We start from the raw sequence: 27,980 nt of genomic DNA, 5'->3' as shown, positions 1-27,980 counted from the left end.
GTTTTAAAGTAACCATCACATTCAATTCTCCACCTAAGTCCCAGTCAATGATGATCTACAACTTAGTTTTATCTGAAGTCAGTATATATCCTTACACTTTGTCACATCTCATATGGAAACACAATTCACCCATTTGTGTCTCACAAATATGCTCCTCCTCCATTGGCATCTGATTTCTTCTTTTGGGGTATAAATGAACCAATCTCATGTGGTTATATTTAGGCCAGACTTCATGTAAATTTAAGGAAAAAGTTGGCCAAAAACTTGCCTAGGATATCTGCACATCACAGAGTTATCAAGCCAGGCTTTGACCCAGATGCCTAAATGGGTATGCAAGCATGCTGTTTTAACTCCTGCCTTTGGATATCACCATCAGCACAAGTGAAAGTGTGTGTCTAATTTACACCAAAAGTCAAGTGTTGAGTGCATACAAAATGTTCAGAGTTGTAAAATTGTCCATGTTTTTACTATACAATATATTCGACCAGTTTTACAATTGTTAAGTTGATTGTTTGGAAAGTGACGTAATAATTCAACCAGTAGAAAGTCCAACAGAAACTAGCTAAAAGGGGACATATAGCTTCCTGTCATACAGAGTCTGTCAGTCAATCAAATACCCCCAGTGTTTTACTGGGACATACAGTAATGCAATTAATTGTCCAGATCCAGCATGAACCATTATTTGGGTTAATTGTGCATGTTAACATACCAAGTGAATTAAAGGTCATTTTAGAAGACATTTTTATAACACATAACACAAGCCACACAATTTATTTGCAATTATATGTTACAGAGGTCCGATTTCAAAATAGCTTTCACTGACTGAATTGAGGGTTAAATGGAGGCAACATGCTAACTGCACTCTCTGTCATCTATGGTTGCTATATTACTGTCCAACCCATTTGATATTTACACAGCCCTACACAAGCTTGGGTTGTTGTTGATCTAAGGAACAGTAAAGTGGCCCACCCTTTCATCTATGAAATGTTGACTACCACTTTGTATCTTAGCAACACAGTGCTGAAAGATGCAGGAAGAAGATAACGTTGTTTTACTCTTGTTGTGTCTGTTTCCCAGGGCAGCAAAGGGGAGCAGGGAGAGATCGGTCTTCCTGGACAGAGAGGTCTGCCCGGCCTTCCAGGATCTGCTGTAGGACACTTACCCTCGTATGCATACACAGAAAATGATCTTCCTGTATTGTCTGTTTGTGACTATTTGTTTGTTATCTTCAGGGTCAATCTGGTCCAATGGGTCCAAGAGGGCCTGTAGGAGAAAGAGTGAGTTACCAAGTGCATCACTTATAAATCAGTGATTTAAGCATACACCAATGTCAATGACTTGGTTCTTTCTTGACTGCAGGGGCTTCCTGGCTTTCCAGGACCTCCAGGTTCTCCTGTAAGTGGAAATGCATGATAACAAGATAAATGTATGGAGATTTCATGCAATGTAACTGAATATTACTATACTTTGGAATAATCATTTTTTTATGTAATTTCACAGGGCCCAGCAACTGAAGGACCTGCTGTACGTATTCATTATAGTTCAAATAAGTTTTATATATTTGTCTTTATTTCTTGAACAATCAACAGTGAACATAAATGTAGATAGTTGTTGGCTTTACACAAATACAACAACTTGCAGTCCATGGCAAATAAGTGTATTGTATCATATTGTAGCATAGCATAGCATAGCATACTAACTTTTCTGTGTCGTTATCTAAAGGGACCACCAGGGAAACCAGGAATCCCAGGAGATGAAGGAAACATTGGGCCTGAGGTGAGTCTTCGTACGGCACAAGATATGCTGCAATACAAAGAACCTTAATTCAAATAGATGTTTGAAAAGTCTGTTGTACATTGTTTTGTACTACTAGTACATGTAAAGGTCTTGTACATTACACAAGTTTAACCTTTTTACTGTATTTGATACTTTTCTGAAATGTGAAAGGTTTTTCAAGGAGAAAAAAATACATTTCTCGCCACTACATTTCTAACACCTTCTTTTAAGAGATCTTACATTAAAAAAACCTGTTACACTGCATTTAATGCACCCAAACCCAATGCTATTCCCTGAGGGTGTTGGGCAAAAAGCCCAGCAGCTCCATTTATTGACCAGGCGCATCAAGGGTCTGGCTCCAGAGTGAAGCGAAGGTTGGGAGTGAGTCACTGCCACAAGCAAAAGTGTTCAAGCATCTTGGGGTCTTGCCACAAGCAAAAGTGTTCAAGCATCTTGGGGTCTTATTCACAAGTAATGGTTAAAAAAAACAAGAGAATGACTAACATTTTGGTGTTACACGATACCATCAAATACAGAGGCAAGTGACCGACAAAGTAAAGCTTCTGAGTTAGACATACCCTGACCTTTGTCCATAAGCTATTGAAAGAGACACGATCTTAAAATTAATATTCAGCTATGTAATGGCTGGGCTCAGCCTAAAAGATGCAAGCTCGGAGCGAAGTTCAGACATCAAGAATAAGTATTGGTGTAGAGCTGGTTCCTGTGCCCCGGAGGGAACCTGATTTAGTGGTTCTGGCAACTGTTTAGGATGCCTCCGGGTACCTTTGACTCGCTTCTTTTTCTGCACAAATCTCATCTGGTAAGAGCTCCAAAGGTAGTCACAAAACACACTGGATAATTTATCTCACCTGGGACACCTTAGGGACACCTCAAGTTACCCAAGGACTATCTGGATGTCTGGATTTATTTGCTTACCCTGCATCCAACAAGACATGTCCAGAATGGGTGAATGACAAATGGAGGCATGGCTATATTCTTTCAAGAGAAACATCATAAGTGTTGCAGATTTTTCAAACAGGGAGAAGTTCCTTTACAATGAAACAAGAATCGACTTTTTGGAACTAAATCACCAAACAGACTTCATTCAGATTTTGACATTTTCTCAAGTGGTTTAAGTGTTATAATCCTTTCTATTTTTGTAGGGTGCACCTGGACCTCGAGGGGATGCGGGAATTGCAGGGCCTCCAGGCCCTCCTGGCCCACCAGGGCCTGTGGTAAGAACTAGAGAGCCATGTTTGGTATCATTTAAGTAACATAATACATCAACATTTCTTTCAGGATACATATTACGTTTGTATTTTTTACATATTCCTTAACAAGTGAATATGTTTTTTTGAAATTACACCTGCTAGTTTTCAATATTACCTGATATATCAGTGTGACTCTTTTCATGTCAAAACTTATTATCATATTGTAACCAAACAATAATTGTCTGGAGAAAAAAAAAGCCTCTGGAACAGATTTAAACATTGTGACTCCCCTCCATAGATTCTCCTGTTGTTTTTATCTACTCATATTTTGTACAGTGGCAACTCATTATAGCATACCAACGTTTTCCACGTGCTCAGTGTCCACATACTTAACAGTGACTATCTTCTGAATAGGTGTAACCCCTAAAGGACTCTCTCTAATCTTTCATCTCTATTTTTTGACACTTCTTCATCTTGAGAAATCTTGGGTGTACAAGACGATGCATGCTTGCTGTCTTTTCACATTATCTCTGTGGGAATTTCTGCTGTGGTGGATTCATGTGGACATCTAAAAAACCCCCATGGATATTTTGGATGTCACTCTGCTGTGTTTTAGGGACCGCCTGGTGCCAGCAATGAGGGAAGTGGGGAAGCTGTGAGTGTTTTACTGTCTCACACACTGCTGAATGTTTCCTGGCTGCATGGCAATTGGAGTGGTGACAGTGCATGTTTGATTAAACTGAGTCACTGAAGCTAAGAAGCTTTGCAGAAGCAGCTATGCTTATTGAGGATTTGTTTATTTATTCCATTTCTCATTCCAGTCCTTTCTGTCCGGTTCTCTGCATACTTTTTAGTGTCCTGCTGCCTGTCCTGCAGGACCCAGGGGGTTGGCCGGGCTACCCGGGATGAAGGTGAGGAATTTCAAACATACTGTATATTCATCTAAAAATCCAATCAGATTACATTATAATGATGCTTTGTTGGTTCCTCTCTCCATGAAGGTAATATGTCTTAAATATTTGGGTTCATAAATTGTACAAAGTGAAAAAAAAACTTATTTTGGTAAAACTAAGCCTTGCTGCAAAGCAAGGAATTTGTTTATGGCTTCATTAGTATCACACAACATTTTTTAGTATGCTGCACACATTTTATAGTCCTATACTTCATGATGCAAACAGTGACTTTATATTTAAAACAAACTAAATTTGATCATTTGTAATGCTTAAATATGTGAGGCTAATTATCTATTCTGTGCAAGTTGAATGGTGGTTTTTCATTCAGTCGCTTTATATCTTATTCACTAGCAAGGTCCATGTCACAACAATATTCTTTTACATATTTAATGTGAATACATATGATATATGTATACCTGAACTGATTACAGCTGAGACTTTACCCAGAATAAGAGAGAGTAGAAAGGGAATGAGGAGGGGATGGTGAACGGATGAGAGTGAGGGAAGGGAGGGTGGGTTGAAATGGAGTGGGGTGACCAGGATGTAAGTAGGCCTGTCAGGTACTTGAACGTGTGGGGTTTGGGCCTGGTTCTGTTCCTGAGCCTATGTTAAGATATGAACTTCATTTAAAACATAGCATGAAAACGATGTGTCTATCTTCCATGCCGTTGTTGGGCTTGGGAAGTGGAATAAAGGGAGATGCAGATAGTGAGAGATGGATAGAGACTAACAGACAGAGCAACAACAAGAAAGGAGTATCTTATCTTATTTGAACTGCTAATACAGACCTTTGGCTCTAATGCAACACATTACAGTAATGTTAATCTGCTGATGATCAAAGCCTCAGCAAGCTCACACTATGGATATGTTGTTGTCAATTTGCAACTATATTTCTTAATTCAGGGACACAAAGGTACAGATGGAGAGCCTGGAAAAGATGGAATACCTGGAGAGAAGGTATGTGATTTCTTTCCGACACATGCTCTGTGTTAACTAGTCAATTTGAAGATACCCAGAATGACCCGCAATGAAATCATTTGATTTTAGCCTCTTAACAGCATAACATGATTATGATGATTATCCAATAAGCACATACGCACGAATCAACTTAATTGTGTTTCTCCCACAGGGGGATGATGGAGCATCAGGACCTCAGGGGCCTCCAGGTCGCATGGGAGATGATGTAAGGAAACAGTTCTCACTCACCTTGTGTTGCAAGAAGTCCAAGAACCATCATGAATGATTTTCCTTTCAATGCTCTTATTTTGTTTTAGGGACAAAGAGGGCCCATTGGATTCCCTGGAGCCCACGGAGAAAAAGGAGACAAAGTCAGTTAAACATTAGTTACAACAAATGTGTGTGTGGAAGGGGGTTGGGGGGTGATGATGACAATTTAGAGCAACATATTTAAACTAACTTCTATTTGTTCATAGGGTCCTCCTGGATTCAACGGCGTCCCAGGACCAACTGGTCCACCTGGAGCTCCTGTAAGGAAATCCTAGTTTAATCACTTCTGTGTGTTTTGCAAAGAAAAAGGCAGCATGTGATCGAAAACCAACTCACCAGAAGTATCTTTGATTTAATCTCATGTCTCAGGGTGTGGAGGGAATCCGTGGACGTCAGGGTTTGGAGGGGCCTAAAGGTGAAGAGGTGAGTTCTGTTCTTTTAAGTCCCTTGATATTATTGCCACTTTACCTGAAAGACTTTCAATTAAAAACTTTAATTTGATTAGGGAGCAGTGGGTCCTCCAGGGGAGCAGGGTCCTAAAGGGGACAAAGGAGAAGTTGTGAGTATACTGATGGGATTGGATTAACTCTTATTGTGGTTGATGGAACACACGGATATAACAATGTGTGATGTTGCAGGGAGAGCCTGGTAAAGACGGTTTGGACGGACTTCCTGGAGTTGATGGAGCCAAGGTGACTTCTAACTATCAGCAGATTAAGAAATATCAGAAGTTCTTGTGTTCATTATATTTCCTTCTTCTAACCAGACATATCCACATATAGGCTGTAAAGTATGAGATACAGTGTTTTCACTATTACTGTGCACTAAACCTCAACAAGTAAACTAAATGTAAATATTGCAGCCTATACAACAGATGCTTCAGCCAGTTGTTAATTTATCTGGAATAGGAACATGGCCATACCAGACCATGACGAAATGAATTTGCAGAGATGTGTTATTTCTTTTAATTTAAAGTGAGTATAAAGATAAATGTCTGTAACATGGTCTTTCCTTTAAGGCATATACTTCTTCACATTTGTATGCAGTGTATATTACCTTCCACATATTAATCTATTCTTCTCATTAATATACTTTTTACATTTCTGCTCAACAGGGGGAGGCTGGTACTCCTGGAGCTGTTGGTGTCAGGGGGATTGTGGGTATTCCAGTAAGTCTCGCTACATTTTTTAATTCTCTTTTATTAAAAAAAAAAATATATATCTATTAAACTTAATAGCTATTGTTAACTTGGTAGTTATGACTCTCCAAAGTTATATTCAAAGTAAGTTGAGTCAAAGATAACTGATGCTGTACATGCTGTAGCTCCTCTCTGGTGCCACAGAGCAGGTCCATTAAATAAAACATAAAACCCAAACAGGATGGATCATCTAATGTCAAGAGTACCATTGTTTGTTAGACCAGGAAGTCTAATGCCAACTACTATAGCCTGTGTATGTGTGAGGGGAAAGTTAACAAATAAGACCTGTCAAACTGACTGTACAAACAACATGGTCGAAAAACAACCGTTTTTTTTATAGCCCACATTTCGATAGTTTATAAAATGCAAGTAGTAGCAAAACAGAAAAATGCAAAGCTAAAGAACTTCTAAGGATTTAAAAATGGTTGTTTGTTTTTTTTTTAGGGGGGTTTTTGCTTTTATTTAGACAAAACTGTGGACATAGCAGAGCATAAGGACAATAAGAGAGTCGGGAATGACATGCAGGGAAAGAGCAGCTGGTCAGATTTGAACCTGCACTGCACACTTGGAGGACTATAACCTCTGTAAGGGGGTGTGACCTAACCGCTAGGCAACGGATGTTAGCATTTGTTATACACAAAAATAAGTGTGTTCAATCCTTAGTAGTGCAGCAAAGACTGTTATGTAGAAAGTGGACATAGTCACTTGGTTTCAAAAGTGAAGCGTGTTTGAAGTGCCAAACATTCCCTCTAATGGCCTGCAGGGGTGACACATGGAAGAAGCCAGATTTACTGTAGACAAAAATGATGGTTTTCACAGCAATAATGCATGCACTTAGTAGGGCAACAACAGTGAGTGCGGTCAAATGGGACCCATTCGGAAGTTTCCTACTGTCATTGCCAAATTTGCAAGGCATTAGGGGCCCCCTGCTGGTCTGGGGTCCCAAGCAGATGTCTGCCTTGATAAGCAGCTTCTCTGACCATATCTCTTTACTTTGTTCCATAAACATGAAGATATTGGCAAAAGTGAGGAGTCAGTTGATTCCTGATACTTTTGTATAACTTATTGGTTTTGTTATAATTACTACATGGAAGTTGATGTAAAGCAATTCACAGTTAAGGAACTTCTTTATACAATAGATTTTATTTAACTTGAATGCAGCATATAGAAACTATTTATTGTTTTTATAGTATATATTCACAGAAGGGTGTAGATTATTTTATTTTCTAATTTCTTTTTATATGATGCGTTGTTGCTTTTAGGGTCTTCCAGGCAAACAGGGAGTAGCTGGACCCCCTGGTGAAAAGGTAATTGGATTCATCTTACATTTAATGAGGCATGCTGAAGAACATCCAAAATGTTTCGGGTGCACTATTGAACTTGAACAGAAAAACAGAAATTAGATTTCTAAACTTACAAAATTCCTGTTGTGCGCTTAGGGCGAAACAGGTGCTGAGGGACCGACCGGACCAGTTGGACTTCCTGGAAAAGCTGTAAGATCCCCTTTGCAAGCCTTTGATAACACATCATAATGATATTACTCTGTTTATTTGTTAGTTTGATGCCTCAAGTCAAACTAATGTACTCAACCGTTTGCAACAGGGTGAGCCTGGAACAGACGGAGAAGATGGGCAAACAGGAGCTAAAGGATCAACTGTGAGCTGACTTTCACTTTTCAATTAGCTTTCGGGGTTTCCTGCTCAAATAGTATTTTCATATTTCAGTGTTATTTTGGATCTAGCTTTCAGTTAAATCAGTATTTACTCATTTGATGTGCTAACTGTGTGTGTGATTATTCTGCAGGGTGAAACAGGAAAACAAGGACCTGTGGGGCCTGCAGGTCCTCCAGGCATACAGGTGAGACACTAATAATGTGTATGTGTAATAAAGTTTGTTTAGCTGCATACACGTATTTAGATCATATATTAACATTTGTATTCATTTTGTATCTGGACAAAGAAAAATAGAAAATGTGTTTATAAGTAAACATTAGTGTTTCATAATTGGACTCCATGGTATCTAAGTGAGCCCTGTCCTCGAGATGTATGATATATTGGGCACTAGTGTTGTATTACTCAAAATCTGGGTTTGGTCTTAAGACCTCTGGAAAAGAGACAACTTTTGAAAAGGTCTGGTCTCAGAAAAGAAAGCATTTATTACTCGGTCTCAGACTGGGTGGACTCTGGATTTAAATCAAGACCGCTTTAGACGACTACTGAATGGCTATTTTTCTACATTATTACTTTCATTCAAAGGAAAGGCCCATTTCTAAAATAAATGATAAGTTCATTGCATTCATAATGCAAATTTTTATCCCCTTGTTACACTTGCAATCTTCCCAGCTTTATGGTCTGATTAAGTGACACGGCCCCTAACAAAAGATAATGATTTTTCATTGATATTTATGGACTTGTCTTGGTCTCACCTTGCCTTGGTCTTGGTCTTGACTTAGTCGCAATCCCTAAATGTCTTGATCTTGTCTCGGTCTTGGCTTCAGTTAGTGAGGTCTTGACTACAACACTAGTAAATACTGGATCTTGATTTGTCCAGCTGAATAATAGTTATAATAGCTTGTTCTCACAAAGCTGCGATGTTTCACACATATGATCTGATAAAGTTGATGAACGTTTGACTACCCGCAAGTTTGTTTGTTTTTTAAGTTAGGTCATTGTTTAAAAAATCTACATGAGTACAGTAGGTACATAATACCTAAACAAAGGGGAAATATTTAAAATTAAGATGTGAAACTATAAATCTAGATTTAATGAATGTTCGTATCTAGGGCGATAAAGGAGACAAAGGTGACACTGGTGCCAAAGGAATGAAGGGTCACACCGGATACAAAGGTGACCAGGTTAGACAAATCTCATTTTATTTTATCAATGTTACTTCAACACATTTAAAACTATGAGAATATGTAGTCTGAGTGAAGTTCATACTCTGTGTTATGTGTTGTTCAGGGGCCTATGGGACCAGAGGGAGAAAAAGGAAGTCAGGTAAGAATTACAATCATTCCCATTTGTTCTTAATTCATCTGTGAGTTAGCTACAACCAGTCCAACGACATGCTACTGTTCTGAACAGGGTGACACAGGAGTAGCAGGAGACATCGGAGTGAAAGGAGACCAGGTAAATAGAGCTGATTTTGTTGAATCAAAGTGCATCAGCTTTTATTGTGAATCTTTTTTTTTAACTTATACAAATGTTTACAGGGCCCTCCTGGTGTTCCTGGAATCAAAGGAGAGGTATTGAAATACGTCTTTCTGTACTTCAACTCTCAATCTCTTCTTACTAAACAGTTGCCTGAGGACTCCTGTCTTCAACATGCTTTATTTGTTTTGATGGCGCGACAAGAGAAAATAAATGTGCATACTGTTGTACTCTTTTTAATGTCTGACTGGGATGATAATTCCTTTTCACAATAAGCGAGGGGAGAAGGGCATGAGGGGAGCTACAGGAGATGAAGGCAGACCAGGCCTGCCCGGACATGAAGGTTTGACTGGTCCAATAGGAGCTCGAGGGCTGGAGGGAGAACCGGGCCTTCCTGGAACACCGGGCCCCAGAGGTCTACCTGTAAGTGTGCAACACTATTTACGGACACAAGTAAGAATGAGTTCAGCCAAAAGTGAAGCTAGAAAACTGAGCAACATAGATCTTCAATAAACGAGAACACTCTGTACTGTCACACAATACCAAAACTATAGTCTGTGTAATTTGTAAGTGTTGAAGTAATTACCAGCATGATTACCCAATGGGAGTAAGGCCTCTCTAAACCAAAAGGAGGAGAATAGATGTAGGAAAGAGGCTGCAGTTCCCAGCAATGATGCACACAACCTTTCACTTGGACATTGTGTGTCGTTACACAAAGGCAAGAAAATAACTCTTGTTGAACTGACAGTGCCATGGAAGAAGGGAAGCAAATATGACCATGACAGAAAGACCATGACGTGTCATTACTTTTTTAACAAGTGCAGGGTAAGAGATTGGATAAATGGTTGTTCCCTGTGAAAATTAGTTGCAGAGGTTTCCCAGCCAATCCAGCATGGTAGCTGTTGTCAGCTCTTGGCCTTGATGAAATGAGCAAGAAACAAGCAGCTCACAGGATGAGGAGGAGGACGAGTCTCCTGCTAGATATGGAGTCGGCAGGATGATATTTGGCAAGCAATGCCCAGCCTGCCAATGCTCAGCCTGAGTGATGAGGTTTAAGGTAGAACAACACTTAGTGATGGTCTGGTACCACCTGATGACATGTGATCCTGGCCAAAGGCTCCCAGTACCTTGAAAAGTATCTAGAGATTGAACCCCAACTGGTGCAGTTTCTCTTAAGAAGACTGACAATCACTGACAGTAGTGTCAAAATCATAAAGGTTTTAATGATCTGTGCTGAGGCCACTTTGCCTTTATCCTCTTTTTTTTTGATTATATGTAGGGAGACAGGAAACTGGGGGTGAAGAGTTGAGGATGACATGCACCAAGCATCATCAGGATTGGAAGTTGAACCTGTAACCAGTGCAAAGAGAAATAGCCTCTGTACATGGAATACCTTTACTGTACAAACAAAGCAAAATGCCTCTTTGGTTTTTTTTTTGGTTTTTTTAATGTGATGCCTATAAAAACAGAGTTCTCATTTTTACCCTGGTAATAGGGCCTTCTGCCCCAAGAGGCTTCCGGACATTTTTTTGTTGCTTCCTCGCAGACACAAGTGACAGAAAGGCATCTAAAAGCAAACAATGAACAGTAAACTGTTCTGCCCCCATCGGGTTAATTATACTCAGTGCTATATAAAATAACTCTTAATAGGCCTTTGTTTAGCTGATCAATGTTGTAGTGGACATGTAAGTTTACATTTCAACCCCAAAATATTGATTTTGTCTCCGAAGAATTGGTTGTAGACCAATTAATTCATTTTATTCATTCTCCTTTTCCCGGCCTGGCCAATTTGTGAAACATTTTGGTGCTACCCCTTAAAACAGTTTTTTCTTCCCAATTCTAAATGCTGCTGCATGTTAAGCTCATGGTGGATCCGTGTTTGGTTTATGTAAATAATGTAATAAATGGTATGGTGTAGACATGCCCATCTTGTTAAGTGTCTTGAGAAAGTATTTGTCATGAATATTGGTTAATTACGCTGTTCGTCATTTCAATAAAACCTTTACATTGACATGTTAGCTTGTCACTGGAGCATGTTAGGAACCTGGCATTAGCATTTAGCTTGAAGCATTTCTGTGCAGACCCACACTGGGTCTTGCATGGAGGTAGATGAGATGCATGGTAACTGTGTTCGAGCAGTGCATCATGATATCATTTCATAGAGGATTATTTTGGTTTGTCTTTAAGCTTTGCAAATATTTACTTTATTTGCAATGTGTATTCATTTATTCACAGGGACCCAAAGTGACTGATGAGAAGCTTCGGATGATGTGCTCAGCTGTCGTTGAAGGTGCAGTTTGCCACTTTCACATCAATGTCTCTTCTGTTCAGACGACTATAGTAAAAACCCTTTCTCATGTTAAGCGGTTTGTTTTTCTCCAACCAGAACAATTAGCAGAGTTTATGAAAGAGTTCCTGAAGAAGCCAGCAGCCATTGGTGCACCTGGTACTCCTGGACCGTCAGGACCTCCCGGGCCCCCTGGACCAGCAGGAGCAGCAGGAGCAGCAGGAACCCCAGGGGCAACAGGTGCCAAAGGCCATCCTGGCTACTTTGGAATCCCAGGCACACCGGGCAAGAAGGGTCAGTTTACCTTTTTAAATCCTCTCTATGACACTCAATGGTGCACTCAAACAGTCTATCATAAGATTTCCAAAGCTGCTGACAGATAAGCTGTGCTGCTGTCACCATGTTCACCCTTTGTTTCTTGGTGAGTGTTTCACACCGTGGATGCAGTTAAACATTACGTTAAGCTTTACAGAAACAATGAAGTGGGCCCAGGCGGTATACATTTGTCTTATAGTGACAGAAGTAATGCACAGTGCAGCAGTGCTCCACAGATGGAAGGGATTCACCTATGCATAATATTATACAATTAATGACTCACTAAAAAGGGTGGAATAAGAATGGACTCATTAAGTTTCCTAACTTCATCCCTATAGCAGTGAATATCTGTGCCTCTCTATTTCACATTAACATTAAGTTGTGTTTCCTCTGCAGGTGATGCTGGAGAAAAGGGAGAGAAGGGAGACAAAGGAGAGGATGGGGTAGGAATCAAAGGGAGCCAAGGCGCACCAGGGGCACCAGGTAATGTCTTGACACGATGAGAACCATAGAATTACTAAATGTCTTGAGTACCCTGCAGTAACGTGGCCACTGAACATTGCATAATGACCTTTTTTAATAAGGAAACATAACCATAATGATGCTGCTATTTTTGAGCAACCTTTTAAATTTAAGAATAGAAAAAAAAATGCTCCAACGCTTGTAGATGATCGATAATGGGTTCTGGGATAGCACTACAAACCTGCAGTCTTTTGCTGGTACTGTTCTTATTAATACTGCCAAAGCCAGCTGAGTGGGCGATTGCAACAAATATAGATATCAGGCTATACACAGGTATATCTACACATTTGTCCATCTTAATTTCGTATACCAACTTCTAAATCTCCTCTGATAACTGTTATTGGACTATGCTGTAATTTTTGTTTACCTGCCATTACCTCCAGGATTTCACAGACTTTTTGGGGGATTGTTGCGGCCTAAAATGCCTGAATTCGCGGCAGCTTTTCCCAAAAAAATTGCAATGCATGTTGCGATTTTTGTGTGGCCACGCCAAGCTCTTTCATCTTTTCTGAAAGGCGCTGTTGACTTCACGTTTGCTCTTTTCAGTATGTCTGTATTCCCAGTATTTTATGTCTTCGTATCTTGTACCCAGATCGTCTATGCTCTGTGTCTCCTGGGTTAAAAACTGATCAAAAATATCAAACATGCAGTAAAAAGAGACTGAGCAGTTTCAGCTACACAGCGGCACTTTGTCAACAAAATGTTGTCATGGAGACAGGACGGTCCTGCAGCGCTTTTCTTTACAGCACACAAATGCTTCAGGCACACTCTCCTGAGTGCAGATAAACAGGGAAGTGAGTTTGGTCCGTTGTCACTAAACTTTGGTGATGTATTGCTCGCTTTGTTTTGTGGGGGACTACTCTGATTGGTGAAAGTCGTGGGAAAAAGTACTTTGATTGTTCAAATTTGCAGAAAAGTTGCGGTGATTGGACAAAATTGCAGGGTCGCCCAGAAATCACGGGGATTGGTTGAATTTGCGTGAATTGTTGTGATTGCAACATCACGACTTCCTGGAGGAACTGACCTGCGGGGCAGAGGCAAGACCCACCCTATTCTGTGTCCAATTGGCTTGTTGTTGTCTGTCTGGGTAAAGGCATGTTCACAAATATTCCATGTGCGCCACGGTCCGTCTGTCCACAGTTTTGTTCCGTCAGGTGGCGCGTGCCCATTCACACCGGATCTATTTCTGAAACATCAGAACTACAATATCATGCAGGAATAAAGAGGAAAAAAACATGCAGATGTTTCTTTGTCCTTCTGAGGATGATTTGTTCGTTTGCTGCTTGTTTTGATATTACGTGCTGGTGGCACGCTTCACCCCTAAAGTGCAGGGCCTAAACTCCAGGGCTTGTATTCACAGAAATTCTGAGAATCCTCTGAGAGCTCTTAAAGTAGCTTAAGCACTCCTAGCAAGGAGTTTTAGTTTAAGACTGATTTAGAAACCATTTCTTGAAACTTTTATCTTAGTGAGGAGGCGTGGTTGACCCCATTGCTAAGTATGACACATTTTTTCAGAAGCTGTTTTTGGTTAATCAAAAAATATGAGATAAAAAGTCAAACTTAGAATCGGGGGGGGGGTAAGCACGGTACAAGACAACATTGCTAGTGTAAGTAGGCCCTCAGTGTATTCAATCACAGGCAGAGGAGGGCGTCTTGCCAATGCCATCCTACGCAAAAAAAAATGTCACCTGTGGACAACCAGTCTGCTCGTTTAGATAATCAACTTACACAATATGGCCTTTTGCAGTATTCAAATGAATGGAAGAAGGCAGGAAAGATGAAGCACACAGCAAACAGAAAAGGCATTTCCTTGAATAAAAATCAACTATGAGATATGAATACTTTCATGGTGTAAAGGCTGTTCTTGTCTTTCCTGCCACCTTACTGGCTAAACAGTTTGTGTCAATGTGAACGTAAACAGGCATTGAAAACAAGAACATCAATTTTTTGCATTTTCAATTAATTCATCTTCTTAAGAGGCAATGATGACTCAGCATACTCAAAATTACACTTGTGTCTGTATGGAAATTCTAGAAATATTACACACTTTTGAAAATTGTTTTCCACCACTGTCTTCACTCAAGTGATGCTCTGAAAGTACCTCCATGTAGGTCAAGCAGCATTTCACAATAAAAGCACAGGGCGGGTATTGTGGCTTATTACTCAATAAGCTCCCACAAGTACAGGAATCAGTACTGAATGTTCTGCTCAGGATCTATCTTACTGTGAACAATAAGAAACAGAATCCTTCAAATTAAAGGTTTTTATGATCATTTTGAAATGAAAGTAAACTTAAAAATATAAGAGGTTCAAAGGGAATATTTTCAATAATTTGCTACAGGCAAACTGTACCTGTAGATTATTATATTCCTTTTCATTATGAAATCTCACATTTTGACTTCTCTCCCTTAGGTGCCGCAGGGGCTCCTGGCATCGGCAAGGATGGAAAAAATGGAGAACGAGGTGAAACAGGAAATCCTGGTGCCCCTGGAGCAGCCGGTCCGAGGGGACCTTCAGGGCCACCCGGACTTTGTGATCCATCCACCTGTAACAGACTTCCACCTCTCTATATGGTCAGCGGAAAGAAGTCTGCTGGATACAAATAACCATGAGACATCCCAGCTCATTGAAACAATCCAGATCTCATCCGGCAGAGACCACGTTTCAGGGCTTTTCATGAGTCCAGACGTGGTCAACTTTGGGAGTCTTCACATGTCTCCATCTGAACCACGGCTCTAAGAGGTGTAGAGGGAACAGAGACCATGCACAACTGTAGAATACTGTATAGACATTTTATCTTGTATGTGATTTATAGTGAAAGCTTATCTAATGTCCAAAGATAGCTGCTACTGATGCCAAAGAAACTTCTTCCAGCTGACGACAGGCAAAGAGGCCCACGAGTTGACCAAAAATCTCTGCGGTTATATCTGCAGAGCCCCTTCTTTCAGGAAAATACACCAGCAGGTTGTAAAGCATTCTAGATGTTCATCTCTAATTTTACTCCTTTGCATGTACTTTTCCACTACCTGGATAAGCTCCCTAACTTACTTCTACTCTTTTAGCCACATGTAAGACTTACAGAATGACAGGGGACATTTACGACCCAATAATTCACCACTGCAGTCATGTGCCAAATAAAAAAAAATAAAAATAAAATGAAACATGAATCTTTGATTAGTAAAAAACAACAAAAATATGAACGGACCTGAGCTGACATTTACAACAATTTGCCATATCATTTAGGATCATAATGTTTTGGTTGATTTTCTCACGATAATGTTCTCAAAAATGTAATAAAGTGATATGTTTTGGAAGTGTGGCTTAGTAATGTATTTAGAATTCTTGGATTTTCTGAAGCTCAAACTCTATATCAAACTGCTGTAGCTATGTCGTAGTTAAAATTAAACAAAACTTAAACATACACAAGTGACAGTCAGCCATATAATTTCATAGAATGATTAAAAGATTTTGGTGCATTCTGTGTACACATGGAAGGATCAATGAAATTCCACACGGAAATTGTTTTGAAACCTGTAATCAGGGGGACATGTCACTGTTGCCAGGAAACAAAGTGAATTCGACATCTTCCCCACCTGTGTCTTCACAGTACAAACACATTCACAGATCAAACATGACCTTTACCTCACAGCTGGAATGAGCAGACCTTCAAAAGACAGCTACTGAATAGATCTTATCTGGGCTTAGAGTCAGTGGGTTTAAAGCATAGGCATATAAATATATACATTAAGTCATCTACTCCTAGCGTCCAAAAGTCAAAATATCCCTGGACAGATACTAGCAAATATACCAAATATACTAAATTGAAAGTTCGATGACTCTTGCGTCAGTATTTTTTTCTTCTCTGCCTCCCTGCTCGACTTTGGTTGTTTTGTAAAGAATACTGCAGAGGCCACATTCGTCAACAGAGTTGTCAATCCTATTATCTGTTCTTTTTAATATCAAATCATTCATCAAAACCAAATTCATCAGGAATGTAATTTATCAGGAAAGAGTACTTGGACATTAGTCGGCATGATGATAACCTACATTTATGAAGGGTACCGTGTTTGAGTAAAGTTAATGTGACGTCTATTTGCTCAATGTGTTTGTTAAACATGTAAGAGGCAGTTTTTATGACCTATAGCAACCAATCTGCAGAGGGAGTTCTATATCTTTTGGCCTCACCTTTCACCTGTTTCTGTGCTGTCCATTTTTTTAAACGACCTGGTTAGAAATGGTTTGAAATTGTGTGAATAACAAGAAGTTGTTGGGATTATCAACCAATCCATCCATTCACTTCATCCAACCCTTTTCTTTAGCTTAGTCGAGGTCGGGTCACAGTGGCAGCAGACAAATTATTCAACCCAGACTTCCCTCTTCTTAGAAATGATTTCCAGGTTGTTACCAGGCCAGACAAGATTTACACGCTTGGCGCCCAGTAGGCATCCTAATCAGATGCCCAAACCACCTCAACTGGCTCCTTTCAATGCAAAGTAGTAGTAGCTCTACCTTTGGATTCTTCTCGAATGTGGATGAGAGAAAAAAATATATATACCTAATTTACATGTCGAGTGATATCATTATAGCAGACTAGGTTGGAAATGGACTTTTCAGAAACAGAACAAAGCAATTGTTATAAAATGAATCCATTCCAGTCTTTATTATACAGTACAGTACATGTCTCTTTCCCATACTTACAATATGTTACTAATTTAAAATATTCTAGCACCAATTCATCAGTAAAAGATAAGGAAAACAGCTTTACAAATGTGTGATAAGGCATTAAGACACATTTATTTTGGTTCAAATCCTGAATAATTTAGCACTATAACTTAAAAGATGTTTCAATGTCTTAAAATAGCTCATGAGTGATGAAAGATGTGTTTATGTTATATGCATAGAAAAGTTTTAAGCCGTTTAAAGCAACTTCGAAGCAACCTGTAGTGTATTTGTAACTGTAACATGTATGTACAAAGCAAGAAAGGGCAACACTGCAACGGTTTAAAAGCTCATTACTCAACCACTGACAAAGATATGACAATGACAAGAAAGCAGGTTATTTCTACCAATCACGCTTTGAAGAGCAGTTTGGTTCGACTCTACATTTGAACATTATTGCAATTATAGCAGTTTTCTGCTTTAAAGAACGGCACCAGTTTGTACTTTATAATTACAAACGCTTTTACAAAGGTTTAACAATAAGAATATTTCTCAAATGCTGAGCTACTTTAAAGGTAAAGGAATATATCATAAGTTGAGCTGAACCTCAGGGCCCATATTCACAAATATTCGGAGAATCCTCTCAGAGAGCTCTGAACTAAGCTTAAACACTCCTAGCGAGGAGTTCTAGCTTGAGGGTGATTTTGGAACATTCTCAGAGCAACTCTGAGCGAGGAAGATACAGAAACGTTAATCTTCGTGAGGAGGCCTGGTTCACCCACTTGCAAGGTATGACACATTTTTTCATAATGTGATAAATTTATCCAAAAAGACTGAGAAAAAATGTCAAACATAGACTCTAGTCAGACATTGTGTAATTATAAACATTTTGAAACAAGCATCTTTGGGATAATTTCATTTTTTTCAAGTTGTACTTTAAAAGTATACATCCTAAAAGATGTTTGAGATCACACGCTCACATGTGCAGCAGCTTCTTCACCTGCAGATCGTTACATCATCAGGTGAAGAGTAATTAGTGATTGGATACACCTGTGGAGCTGACCACATTCAGAGAAACACAACATGCACGTCTCACTTTGTGCTGAAAAAAGTCAGAGATGGATTGAAATGTCTGCACAAATCATTTGTGTCTGTTCAGCCCATGAGTGAAAAATACTCTTCATGTAGTGTCAGTTCATTTTCTTCTCAGCTTCAGAAACTCTTAAGTCTTGTCAAAGTCCTTCTTACTCCTCCTAACAGTTTTACACTTTAGGAGCTCTCTTAAGGGCTCACTTTGTAAACAACTTTAATATTTACAACTTTCATTTTTCCTAGAAAATGTCCTCATTCTAAGATTGACTTAGAATTTTGTACTTACGAGGCTTTGTGAATACGGGCCCACAAGTGTAGTAAAAGGGTCAGGTTTAGTTTTTTGATTTTGCCAAATTATATAACTGGGAAAGAAGCTAGTTAGCTTCTTTGCTAATTACAAACCATTAGTATTAACCTACTTGGTTAAGTGTGTTGGATGTTTAAGGCTTATTGCATGGACATCAATGGACAGCAATAAAGACTATAGTCATTTTCAGCTACGTGTTTTCCGTCTTCAGATCTCACCGTGGCTATGAGTCGGCCAACTTTTTTTAAAAGCAAAAAAACCGTAAATAGCAGGTCTAGTAACATTCTTACGTTAAAACCTACACATATAAGGGCCTGTGTCCTGTGTAGTTCACCGTTTTTAGGGCAACAACGCATCAGTTGTTTTTTGTCGGTGCCTTCACAGCACTCTCAGTTGAAAGAATTTCAACTTTTAGAACAGCCCCACCCTATTTAATTTCATTCCTCTCAGACAAATCCAAATCAAGAAGTTGTGAAACTTTTGAGATCAGCTTTGTCAACAACAATGGCGGAGGAGACGCCATTCTGACTAATCTTTTCAAGGGTATAATTTCCAGGTTTAGAGAGGCTGCTAATGCCATCGCTCCTTTACATTATTTTCATGTTTTCTTGCTGATACTGTAACAAATACTAAACACAGAGCTATCTTAATCACATCTAAAAGTAATTACCAAGGGAAGCAGAAGTTAACTCTGGTAACCTAGCAACAGTGAGCACTGGTAAGAAGGGCTCTGGATGAAAATTGTTCATACTGCCAGCACAAAAAGCCTTCTCTGTGGACGCAGGCCCTGTCTGCTGTTTAAGACATGCCACCGTCCACATCATGTAAAAATTGTCTGTTGTAATACTGGTCAACTTTAAATTGAACCTTTTGCCAACAAATTTTAATTTAGCCTCGAAATACTAATGGATATGCAAGAGCAAATGAAGTTGTACCAACAAAATGTCAGATAAATCTCATTAACAAAATGTGTATTTCATTTGATATGAATCCCATTTACAGGGGAACAGTGTTACTTCTCCTTAGAAAATGCACAGCCTTAAGAGTCTACTACCTTCAGAGCAACCATAAAAAAAGTTAAGCTTTAACCAATTTGCTGTACATACATTAGTTAATCTGAGAAAGACTGCTCATATCCATAATTGCACATATTGTGGATCTTAACTCCAGCTAATGGTGAATGTCTTGCCAACCTACTCTACTTTGAAGGATTGTCCTCTGACTTCCTTCTTGTCTATATGTGTATAAGGTTTTCTTCATGTTTTTTTTTGAAGAAGACAAATGTGTTCCCTTCTGTGGAGGGGCTAATAAATAGGTTCTCGGTGACCAGTAAGTTTGAGACTGGGGAGAGGTTTAATTGGTCCATGAGGGACGAAAGGCAAAACATCTTTGAAATGGTTTTCACAATGCTCGTGTCATCAGGATGCAGGGAAGCAGCTCTCTAATTTAAGGTTCCAAGGGACAAATAAGAAAGGCAATGTCTTTTCACAGCGGCACTGAGCTGCCCGGGCACTGCCACGGCGTAGGCACTTAATAAGCCTCAGCGAGCAGAAAGGAAATGGCACATTAAGAGAGAGCACCGTGAAACAGTCAGCTTTTCAGGAAAGGTGAACAAAGGCAGCAATTATACCACCTCCTTAAAGCTGTTTACTGCTCAAGTCTATGCATACCTCAACGACAGAATGACCAGAGCCACTTCATTAGAACATAAAAAGTAAAAATCAACGACATTTCTTCCTGCGTCCACTTCTCTCCTTTACACTGAATAAGCCTCAAGTGGTTGAGTTTCAAAGAATCAATCAATAGTATGTTAGATTTCTGTAAAGTTATTTCACATATTTTCAAAATATACTGTACTTCTGATAGACAGTTATTTCCAGAAAAAAGTCTGTTTTGCTGCTGACTAGATGTAACTGACAGTTTCACATTTAGCATTATTTGTAAAATTTGGTTAAGGGGGGATTTTCCTGAAGTGATTTTGTTCATCACAGTTTGAGATGCCAGGATAACACAAAACAGAGCTGCTTAAGAACACTACCTCCAGCTTGGAAGCATGGAAAGCACAAATGTAGTCATTCATCGCTCCCCACATTTACTCATTAACACTCGTCCCACATAAAATCACTATTGGTATTTTAAATTGTGCCTCACACTGTCAGCACCCACCGTTCCCATCAATGACAATACAACAGATAGTTCTCTTGACTGAGTAATTACCAATAGACTGGTAAAGGATCTCTGGAAGAAATCAATTTAGTGTGCAGCAACTCACATCTATTACTTCATGCAGGACAGTGTGGGCTGTGAACAGTAATTGATGCAAAATAAATGGAGGTGCAGACAAACCTTGGGAGAAATGCCCGGCTGAATTTTTAGATGATTATTGATGAAATGACACAATATCGAATTCCAAGTCTTTACTCCTGATGGGGTTGTTCAGGAGTAGAGAATTGCATCATCCTTGCTCTCTCCCCATATACTTTACAGGAAGCATGCAAGTGAAGAGAAAAAAAAAAAAAACGGTTTAGCTGCCCTCTTTACCGCATATTTAATCTGATAAAGTCCCTCAATGCTTAAAGCTATTATCCCAAACGTCATACCAAAAACAAACAAAACAATGAATCTGACCGGCAGCACATATTGCTTCAGCCCTCCATACTGAGGTGATATTGAAAAGTAAAAAGTTTTTGATTCAGACGGACACAACCGAGTTCATAAATACAGCTGGACTTCAAGCTTTTTTTTGTCTCTTCTGTTGTTTAAGTCCCCTTTACGTTTTTGGTGTGGGGTCTTTGTGCCAGGCTGGCATAGTAGGCACACTGGCTGGGGTCACATTGGCCAGCAGGACCTGAAGGTCCGGGCTGTCCGTGGGGGCCGGGGTTTCCTGGCTCTCCCTGGGTTCCAGCTTGTCCTGGGCTTCCATCTTTACCATAACCAGGTAGACCGGCTGGACCTGTTTTGAAAGAACAACAATTAGAGATGATTAAAAAAATACAAACCTTGGTGTTTTAACACATGCACAAAACTCCCTGAATGTTCCAAGTGGGCTGCATGTGTGCACCAAATCATCTTCTAGACATCAGCAAGTTTGACCCACCTCCGACACAGATTTCTTTCAACATTTGTTACAGCCACCTCAAGTCACATTTCTGTATGAAGTCTGGGCGAGCCAATGTGTAGCGCAGCAGGAATTATTACGAAGTGGCTGATGGCGTTATTCAAACGTAAATGCTATGATATTGCTTCAAACACTTTTCTACTAGTCAGTATGTTCTTTCCCACTTGTCCTGTGATACTGTGAATCCGTCCAATTGCACATTCCATTGATATAAAGGCCAAAGAAAAGGGACAGACTCTATTGCTTTGTCAACCATTTAGCCACGACGTGTGCATAAGAGCCCACATCCTGTTGGATACGGAAAAGCTCCTGCTGTGAGGGACGAGTGTAAACAAGCGACTCAGGAACATTCCAGGGGCTCGCAGTCCTGGAAAAAAAAACAATGTGTGAAGAAAGCTTAAAGGTGTTGTTACCTATGGGGCCTGGAGGTCCTTGCTCTCCTCTATCTCCGATGCCAGTGTCTCCCTTTTCTCCTTTCGTTCCTTTCTCACCTGAAAAGAAGCGGGGAAACAGAAAAATGATTTAGTTTTCATGGAACAAACAACATCTGTGTTCAATAAGTACAGAAAGAGCCTTTCCTGGCTGTGTTAACATCTTGAGTTAACTAGCGAACTAAAAGAACCCAACAGATATCACCTACAGAATAACAGCTACTGTACTCTACATAAACCAAGGTGTTCTATTAGAAAACTGTTTCACTGTTATTTTACATATACAATGTTTTGAAACTGGTTAGATGTATCAGCAGCACAAACGGATAAGCCTTGTATCGAGCTAAAGGCAATTGTTGAGAAAATTCTGTTTCTTTTAAACGCTTACTCTACTTTAATTACCAGAAACACAGACTGCACTTGTGCAGCAGGTTTCGAGGATTGAACCTCCAACTTTCTGGTTGAGCGATGACCAACTCTACCACTGAGTCACAGCCATTCATTCCAAATGAAACGTGACAAATACAATAGAGTTCGGAAGAAAGAAAAACCTAAACTGTCTTGATATGGTCCTACCTTTAGGACCCATGGGTCCTCTTTGTCCTTCTCCTCCATTCTGTCCGGGCATACCAGGCTCTCCAGGAGGCCCAGGTCGTCCAGAATTGCCATCTTTACCTGGAGGGCCTGGAGGTCCAGGACGACCTGCTGTGCTCTTCACGTGGGCCGGCTGGAACTGAGCCATGAGGTACGCCATTTTAGCTGGACATCAAGAAAAAGTTAGGTTAACCTCAAAGAAGCCCACTGATGTTAACCTATCAGACTCATTGAATTCAATTTGTATAGCACAAATGTAAACCCACTGTGCTTTACAGCAGGACAAAGATAAACACACAAACACAATACAATCTCATTAAACACAATAAACAAAACAGAAAAAGATCAATTAGCAGCCAAAGGCACGAGAGAAAAGCAATGTTTTATGAACACTTTTAAAAGAACTTAGATTTTCTACAGAACTCAGATCAGCAGGTCGTTTATTCCATAAAAATGCCCCATGGTGACTCAATGCACCTTCACCAGATTAATTACTGCCTTTTGTAAATTCAGCAGAACCGGCGCTGCTCATCTGAGGTTTCTTATTGGGCTTTATTCAGGAAGATATTGACTAAACCAAATTAAATTCTGAAAAGATGACACCCTCTTTACCATCTAATTGTTTTGACATCTCCTCCTGGATGAGCCGTCTCATCTGCTCCAGTGATACCGACTCTCCCTGAAACACAGAATGATTTTTTCAATTATTAAACAGGTAAATTCAGCATCTTTAGATTGGATAAAACTCAAACAAACAACAGAAGTTCATAGCCTTCCATGATATGACTCACCCTTTGTCCTGGGATACCAGGGTTTCCTGAGGGTCCTTGAGGACCTGGAGCTCCTTCTTCTCCTGGTGGTCCTGACATGCCCATCATCCCTGTGTGGCCCTTTCTGCCAGGGGGTCCAGGGTTTCCAGGAATCCCTGATTCTCCTTGATGTCCTTTATCTCCCTTTGTACCTGGATCTCCCTGGATAAGATGAAAGTGATAGTAAATGTTCCAGTTTTGAAGGACTCTCAAAAAAATGGAGGGATTAGAACATCTTAAATAAAGTGTGGCAAGTGTGAAAAGGAGTAGAGTAGATTTCCCACATTGCTGCTGCATATCCCAAATATGTCAAAATCACATCTGTATTTATATTTAGAATAAATCGTATTCTAGAAATGAAAGGCAGAAATATGATGCCTTTTTAAATAATGACTTTGATGAGTCTTTTGCTTTGCTGATGAAGCGGGGAAAGAAACAGAGAGGAGCAAAGTTCAACCTGCTGGTTTGTATTGAAAAAAAACCTGCTATGTATGTTTGTAGTCTTGTAATAGTGATCCTGCATGGAATGCATTTCTTCCAAAATTGGACGGTTGATTAATAAACTATAATTTCATATGGGAGGGTTTCAGACTTTTCAATCTCTCCAAGTGTTCAATTTATTTTCCAATGTGAGGACTTGGGGCAAAGAAAGGAAAGTACAAGGCGCTCATTCTTCAAATCTCAAAGATCAAGGACCTTTTTTGCCAGATATTTAAGAAAGAATGTGCAAGTAACGGGAGAAGAAGAAATCAAGTACATCCTTTGTGAAAGTCTCTCTGAGTGATGAATGTCTGCAATGAGTGAGAAGCGTGAGTCCTGCCTGTTGACGGATGTGTTTGCATGGACAAGCTACTTTAGTCTAGGACTAGAGAAAAGAAGACTAACAAAGCCCACTCGCTGGTTATTTGGCTGTCACAAAAGTGTCTTTAGATCACGCTCATTCCATGTCAATATCAAGCTATGCGTTTTCCTAAGAGTGCTAACATTCGCCTGCTAACACAACAATGCATGCGACAGGAAATTGCAGCTCGAGCAAAGAACAATATCCTCCTGTTGCTCTTAATGGTGCTTAATTACGGTGAGTTCTATTTGATAACTCTTTTGTGCGAACGCGAGTGGAAAGAGGTTTAGTTGGAGGTGTGTCACTGGAGGAGAGCTGTGGCTTCAGAGCAACGGAGATGTGGCCAAACTTCACTTTGTTTTGCTTTAAAGCTGGTGCTCAAGGGCGAAACATCTCCTGGATCAAAAAGGCAAAACGCTCTTCCTTTAAATGATTGGCATCACTGTCAATCAGGTGACATGTTAGCATCTATTGTGGTTACATTGTATTCAAATAATCCCTTGTGTTTTTATCTTTAGAAATCACCTTGTCTCCTTTGTTTCCACGATCACCAACTCTGCCTGGCATCCCCTATAAACACGCCAAGAAAGAGTCAACCTCAAGTCAGACATCTGTTTTTATTACATAATACTAGTCCTCTATTTTGTAAGTTGCTTACCTGTTTTCCCTCTGGGCCAATGGGACCAGGAGGACCCTGAAAATCGTAAATCGTAAAAATAGTAGTAATGTCAAATCAGCAACAGACGGTCATACGTGTGGGCTGCAATTCATCTTTAATGAAAATATGCCAAAGTTTGGCACTCACCGTGGGGCCTTTAGGCCCACTAAAGCCGGGTAATCCTGGGCTGCCCGGCTCTCCTTTGTCTCCCCTGAGACCCTGAATGACAACAGAGACATGGCGGTTCATCACATGGCACACACGCAGAGTTCTGCTTGTATTTTAAAAGCCTCACTCATTACTGAGGATTCAGCAGGATTAACGTTTCGTTCCAGTTCTTATCATCATGCGGCAGTGCGCTGGATCAAAATCTCACAAACCAATCTTGCCATGGAACATGCCAGCCTGAAGAGATTTAAATATATACTTACAAGGGACATGTGGGTATGAGGACTAGCTGCCAACAGTAGCTACAGAGTGAGGGAGTGTATTCATACTTGCATAAAGAGATGTATTCATCTTTACACTCATGAATGAAAACATTGTCTACTCTGCTTCTTTTCACTCTTGAAACCCTCCTTTCTCAGCGTGGTTAATTTGCCCACCTGATAGTGTTTTTGGCAAGATCTCATACTTTCACCCTCCTCTGAAATCTCCCTCTATCTCTGCTTCTAACCTTTCTGCATGGAGCTGCTGCCCTCCTCTGCACTGGAGGCTATTTCTGATAATCTGCTCCCTCTGCTGACTGATATCATCAGCTCCTCTCTGATAGCTGGCTGCATATCGTCTGCCCTCCTGTTAGCAACAGTTACTCCTCCTCCCAAGAAACCCTTCTTCAGCCTACGGACCAGTGCAGCTCAGTCTATTTCTTTCCAAAGCACATTGTGAAGCACTTTTAAGGTCTCATTTAGATACTTTCATCTTTCGTGGAGACCTCTCATTGCCTCACTTTCCTAATAATTCCCAGGCCAAAGAACCTGTCTCACCTGTAAAACTTAGTCATCAATGAACCCCTTATTAACCTAATTTATGTGCACAGCATATTATATAAGTATATGAAGTTAAAGGGCTTAAAGTGAGCTAAAGTATAAGGACAGCACTTTAAATACATCTTACTAGGGCAAGATGATTTACACAACAAATTACACAACTCATATAGCATGAAGGGCTTGGAGGTTATACCTTGTCATTGTAAACTTGGCCTCTATCATTACATATTTTGGGGTTTAAATGAAAAAAATGGGGAAAAAAGTTTTGGAATTGCTTTTCTAAAAGTGCTTGTTTTTTTTGTTTTTTTTCCACTGACTGGCACAGACTGCTAATTAAACCATCTGACCATAACAGATCGATGCTTTTTGTTAAAACCTGAAACAGCCACCGAGACTCCATTGACCAAAAAAAAAAAAAAAAAGTAATTTAAACAGTATTATTGTTTGTACTGCAGCTTGGCACAACCCAGTGATGTTTATAACCTTAAGGCAGCCACTCTTGTTGTTCCTGCAAGGAAAAGGGACCATTTTTGCCAATGGAGTCTGGTGGCTTTGATGAACGTTATCAAACGGAAGAAGAGATTATGAAACAAGGTTACTCAATTAAACCCAGGACACTTCAATAAAATTAACCCGGACATTGAATCTCTTTCATCAAAGAAGCACATCAGATGTTCTGAGCTAGATTGAGGATGTGAAATGCAGATAAAGAGCTAAGTATGGGAGCCCCGTGACTCAAGTGAGGGACAAAAGATCAACATGCTGTTAACAAGAGATTGAGCATTGATGTCATGTTTTCTTGTGGCTATAAATGTTTCGTGTTTGAATAACAGCTTTAAAATGAGCAGCAACTAATTTCAACTGTCATTGTCAGAAATGTGCCAACTCAAATATCATTGGTAGCTTTCTTTTGTTTGCACTTCCTGGAGATATATTCACACTTTCAGTCCTATCAAGAACACTGGATTGTTTTGCACTTCAGTCATTTGGGGGCAGAATAAGTATTACTGACATTTTTTTCATCAGCACAATGATAGCAAAAAGAATCCTGACAAGTCTTTTCAAACATCTGCTCTCACTCACTTATAAAAATACATAAACCGAGGAACTTCCTCCCACCTGGCAAAACTCTGAAGAGCACAGAAATATAATACTGCAACATCTATTTATTGACCTGTACTCAAGCTGTAAACAAAGAAAGGAAGATTTCCAAGACTAAAAACTACAGTTTTGCATTAAAAAATCCGATTGGTCGAAAAATATCAGAAATGCAGTTCAGGTTTATCTTTAAGGGAGATGTTGGTCGGTTCTGAGGCAAGACGAGTTGAGAATCACTGCTCTCGACCATGCATGTTCTTTTTCTCAATTGCCGCTTTTTTTTTCATTTCAACTTTTCAACCTAACTTGAATTAAATTTCAGAAACAAAAACAAACTAGACTTTAGAGATGACTCCGTAGGCGGATATGAGTTCAAAAAGATAATGAGATGGATACTGATGTGTTTTATGTCGGAATACACTCGTTGCTACGCAGAATTTTAAAAATATGTATGTTATGTGTTTCACTGTGATGACTGAGTTCATTCATCTGTAGTCCAGTCAAGAATACTTCATAATAAAAATAAAGTGACATGAGAGAGGTCAGCATCAACAATAGCACTTTTTCCATTTATTTCATCTGAATGAATCAAGATATTAATGCCAGTTATGAAATGACCTGAAAAATACTATGTCGTTTTCCACTAATCCTAAAACCCTTTATTCAACATGCAACTCTTGGCTTAAACCTTCAGATCAAGGTCAACCTTCACAAGTCTTTTTCTTCTTTTTTTTCATTGCAGCTTC

The 27,980-nt window shown here is 39.7% G+C and overlaps 2 protein-coding genes across 2 annotated transcripts in view; one reads left to right on the top strand and one right to left on the bottom strand.

The window, feature by feature from the left end:
• The window catches only part of col9a1c (collagen, type IX, alpha 1c), a 32,378-nt gene extending 16,426 nt beyond the window's left edge, over nt 1–15,952 (top strand). Inside the window, exons 10-38 of the mRNA XM_079368382.1 lie at nt 1,078–1,149; nt 1,233–1,277; nt 1,360–1,395; nt 1,501–1,524; nt 1,723–1,776; nt 2,940–3,011; nt 3,604–3,642; nt 3,842–3,898; nt 4,844–4,897; nt 5,070–5,123; nt 5,215–5,268; nt 5,374–5,427; nt 5,537–5,590; nt 5,673–5,726; nt 5,806–5,859; nt 6,282–6,335; nt 7,628–7,672; nt 7,805–7,858; nt 7,968–8,021; nt 8,169–8,222; nt 9,148–9,219; nt 9,326–9,361; nt 9,449–9,493; nt 9,577–9,609; nt 9,791–9,937; nt 11,750–11,804; nt 11,901–12,095; nt 12,513–12,599; nt 15,051–15,952. Coding sequence (XP_079224508.1) covers nt 1,078–1,149; nt 1,233–1,277; nt 1,360–1,395; nt 1,501–1,524; nt 1,723–1,776; nt 2,940–3,011; nt 3,604–3,642; nt 3,842–3,898; nt 4,844–4,897; nt 5,070–5,123; nt 5,215–5,268; nt 5,374–5,427; nt 5,537–5,590; nt 5,673–5,726; nt 5,806–5,859; nt 6,282–6,335; nt 7,628–7,672; nt 7,805–7,858; nt 7,968–8,021; nt 8,169–8,222; nt 9,148–9,219; nt 9,326–9,361; nt 9,449–9,493; nt 9,577–9,609; nt 9,791–9,937; nt 11,750–11,804; nt 11,901–12,095; nt 12,513–12,599; nt 15,051–15,244 — 1,902 coding nt within the window. The 3' untranslated portion in view covers nt 15,245–15,952. The remainder of the gene's footprint in view (nt 1–1,077; nt 1,150–1,232; nt 1,278–1,359; nt 1,396–1,500; nt 1,525–1,722; nt 1,777–2,939; nt 3,012–3,603; nt 3,643–3,841; nt 3,899–4,843; nt 4,898–5,069; nt 5,124–5,214; nt 5,269–5,373; nt 5,428–5,536; nt 5,591–5,672; nt 5,727–5,805; nt 5,860–6,281; nt 6,336–7,627; nt 7,673–7,804; nt 7,859–7,967; nt 8,022–8,168; nt 8,223–9,147; nt 9,220–9,325; nt 9,362–9,448; nt 9,494–9,576; nt 9,610–9,790; nt 9,938–11,749; nt 11,805–11,900; nt 12,096–12,512; nt 12,600–15,050) is intronic.
• A 5,490-nt stretch (nt 15,953–21,442) lies between these two features.
• col22a1 (collagen, type XXII, alpha 1) overlaps nt 21,443–27,980 on the bottom strand; it is a 58,176-nt gene continuing 51,638 nt past the window's right edge. Inside the window, exons 57-64 of the mRNA XM_079368499.1 lie at nt 25,295–25,366; nt 25,148–25,183; nt 25,015–25,059; nt 23,631–23,810; nt 23,452–23,518; nt 22,822–23,004; nt 22,228–22,305; nt 21,443–21,649 (exon numbers count right to left, since the gene is read on the bottom strand). Of these exons, the coding sequence (XP_079224625.1) occupies nt 21,456–21,649; nt 22,228–22,305; nt 22,822–23,004; nt 23,452–23,518; nt 23,631–23,810; nt 25,015–25,059; nt 25,148–25,183; nt 25,295–25,366 (855 nt within the window). The 3' untranslated portion in view covers nt 21,443–21,455. The remainder of the gene's footprint in view (nt 21,650–22,227; nt 22,306–22,821; nt 23,005–23,451; nt 23,519–23,630; nt 23,811–25,014; nt 25,060–25,147; nt 25,184–25,294; nt 25,367–27,980) is intronic.

Source organism: Symphodus melops, assembly GCF_947650265.1.
Source record: "Symphodus melops genome assembly, chromosome: 18".
NCBI classification, from domain to species: Eukaryota; Metazoa; Chordata; class Actinopteri; order Labriformes; family Labridae; genus Symphodus; species Symphodus melops.
The sequence above is the reverse complement of the archived record's forward strand: the minus strand, read 5'-3'. Positions and strand labels throughout refer to the sequence as shown.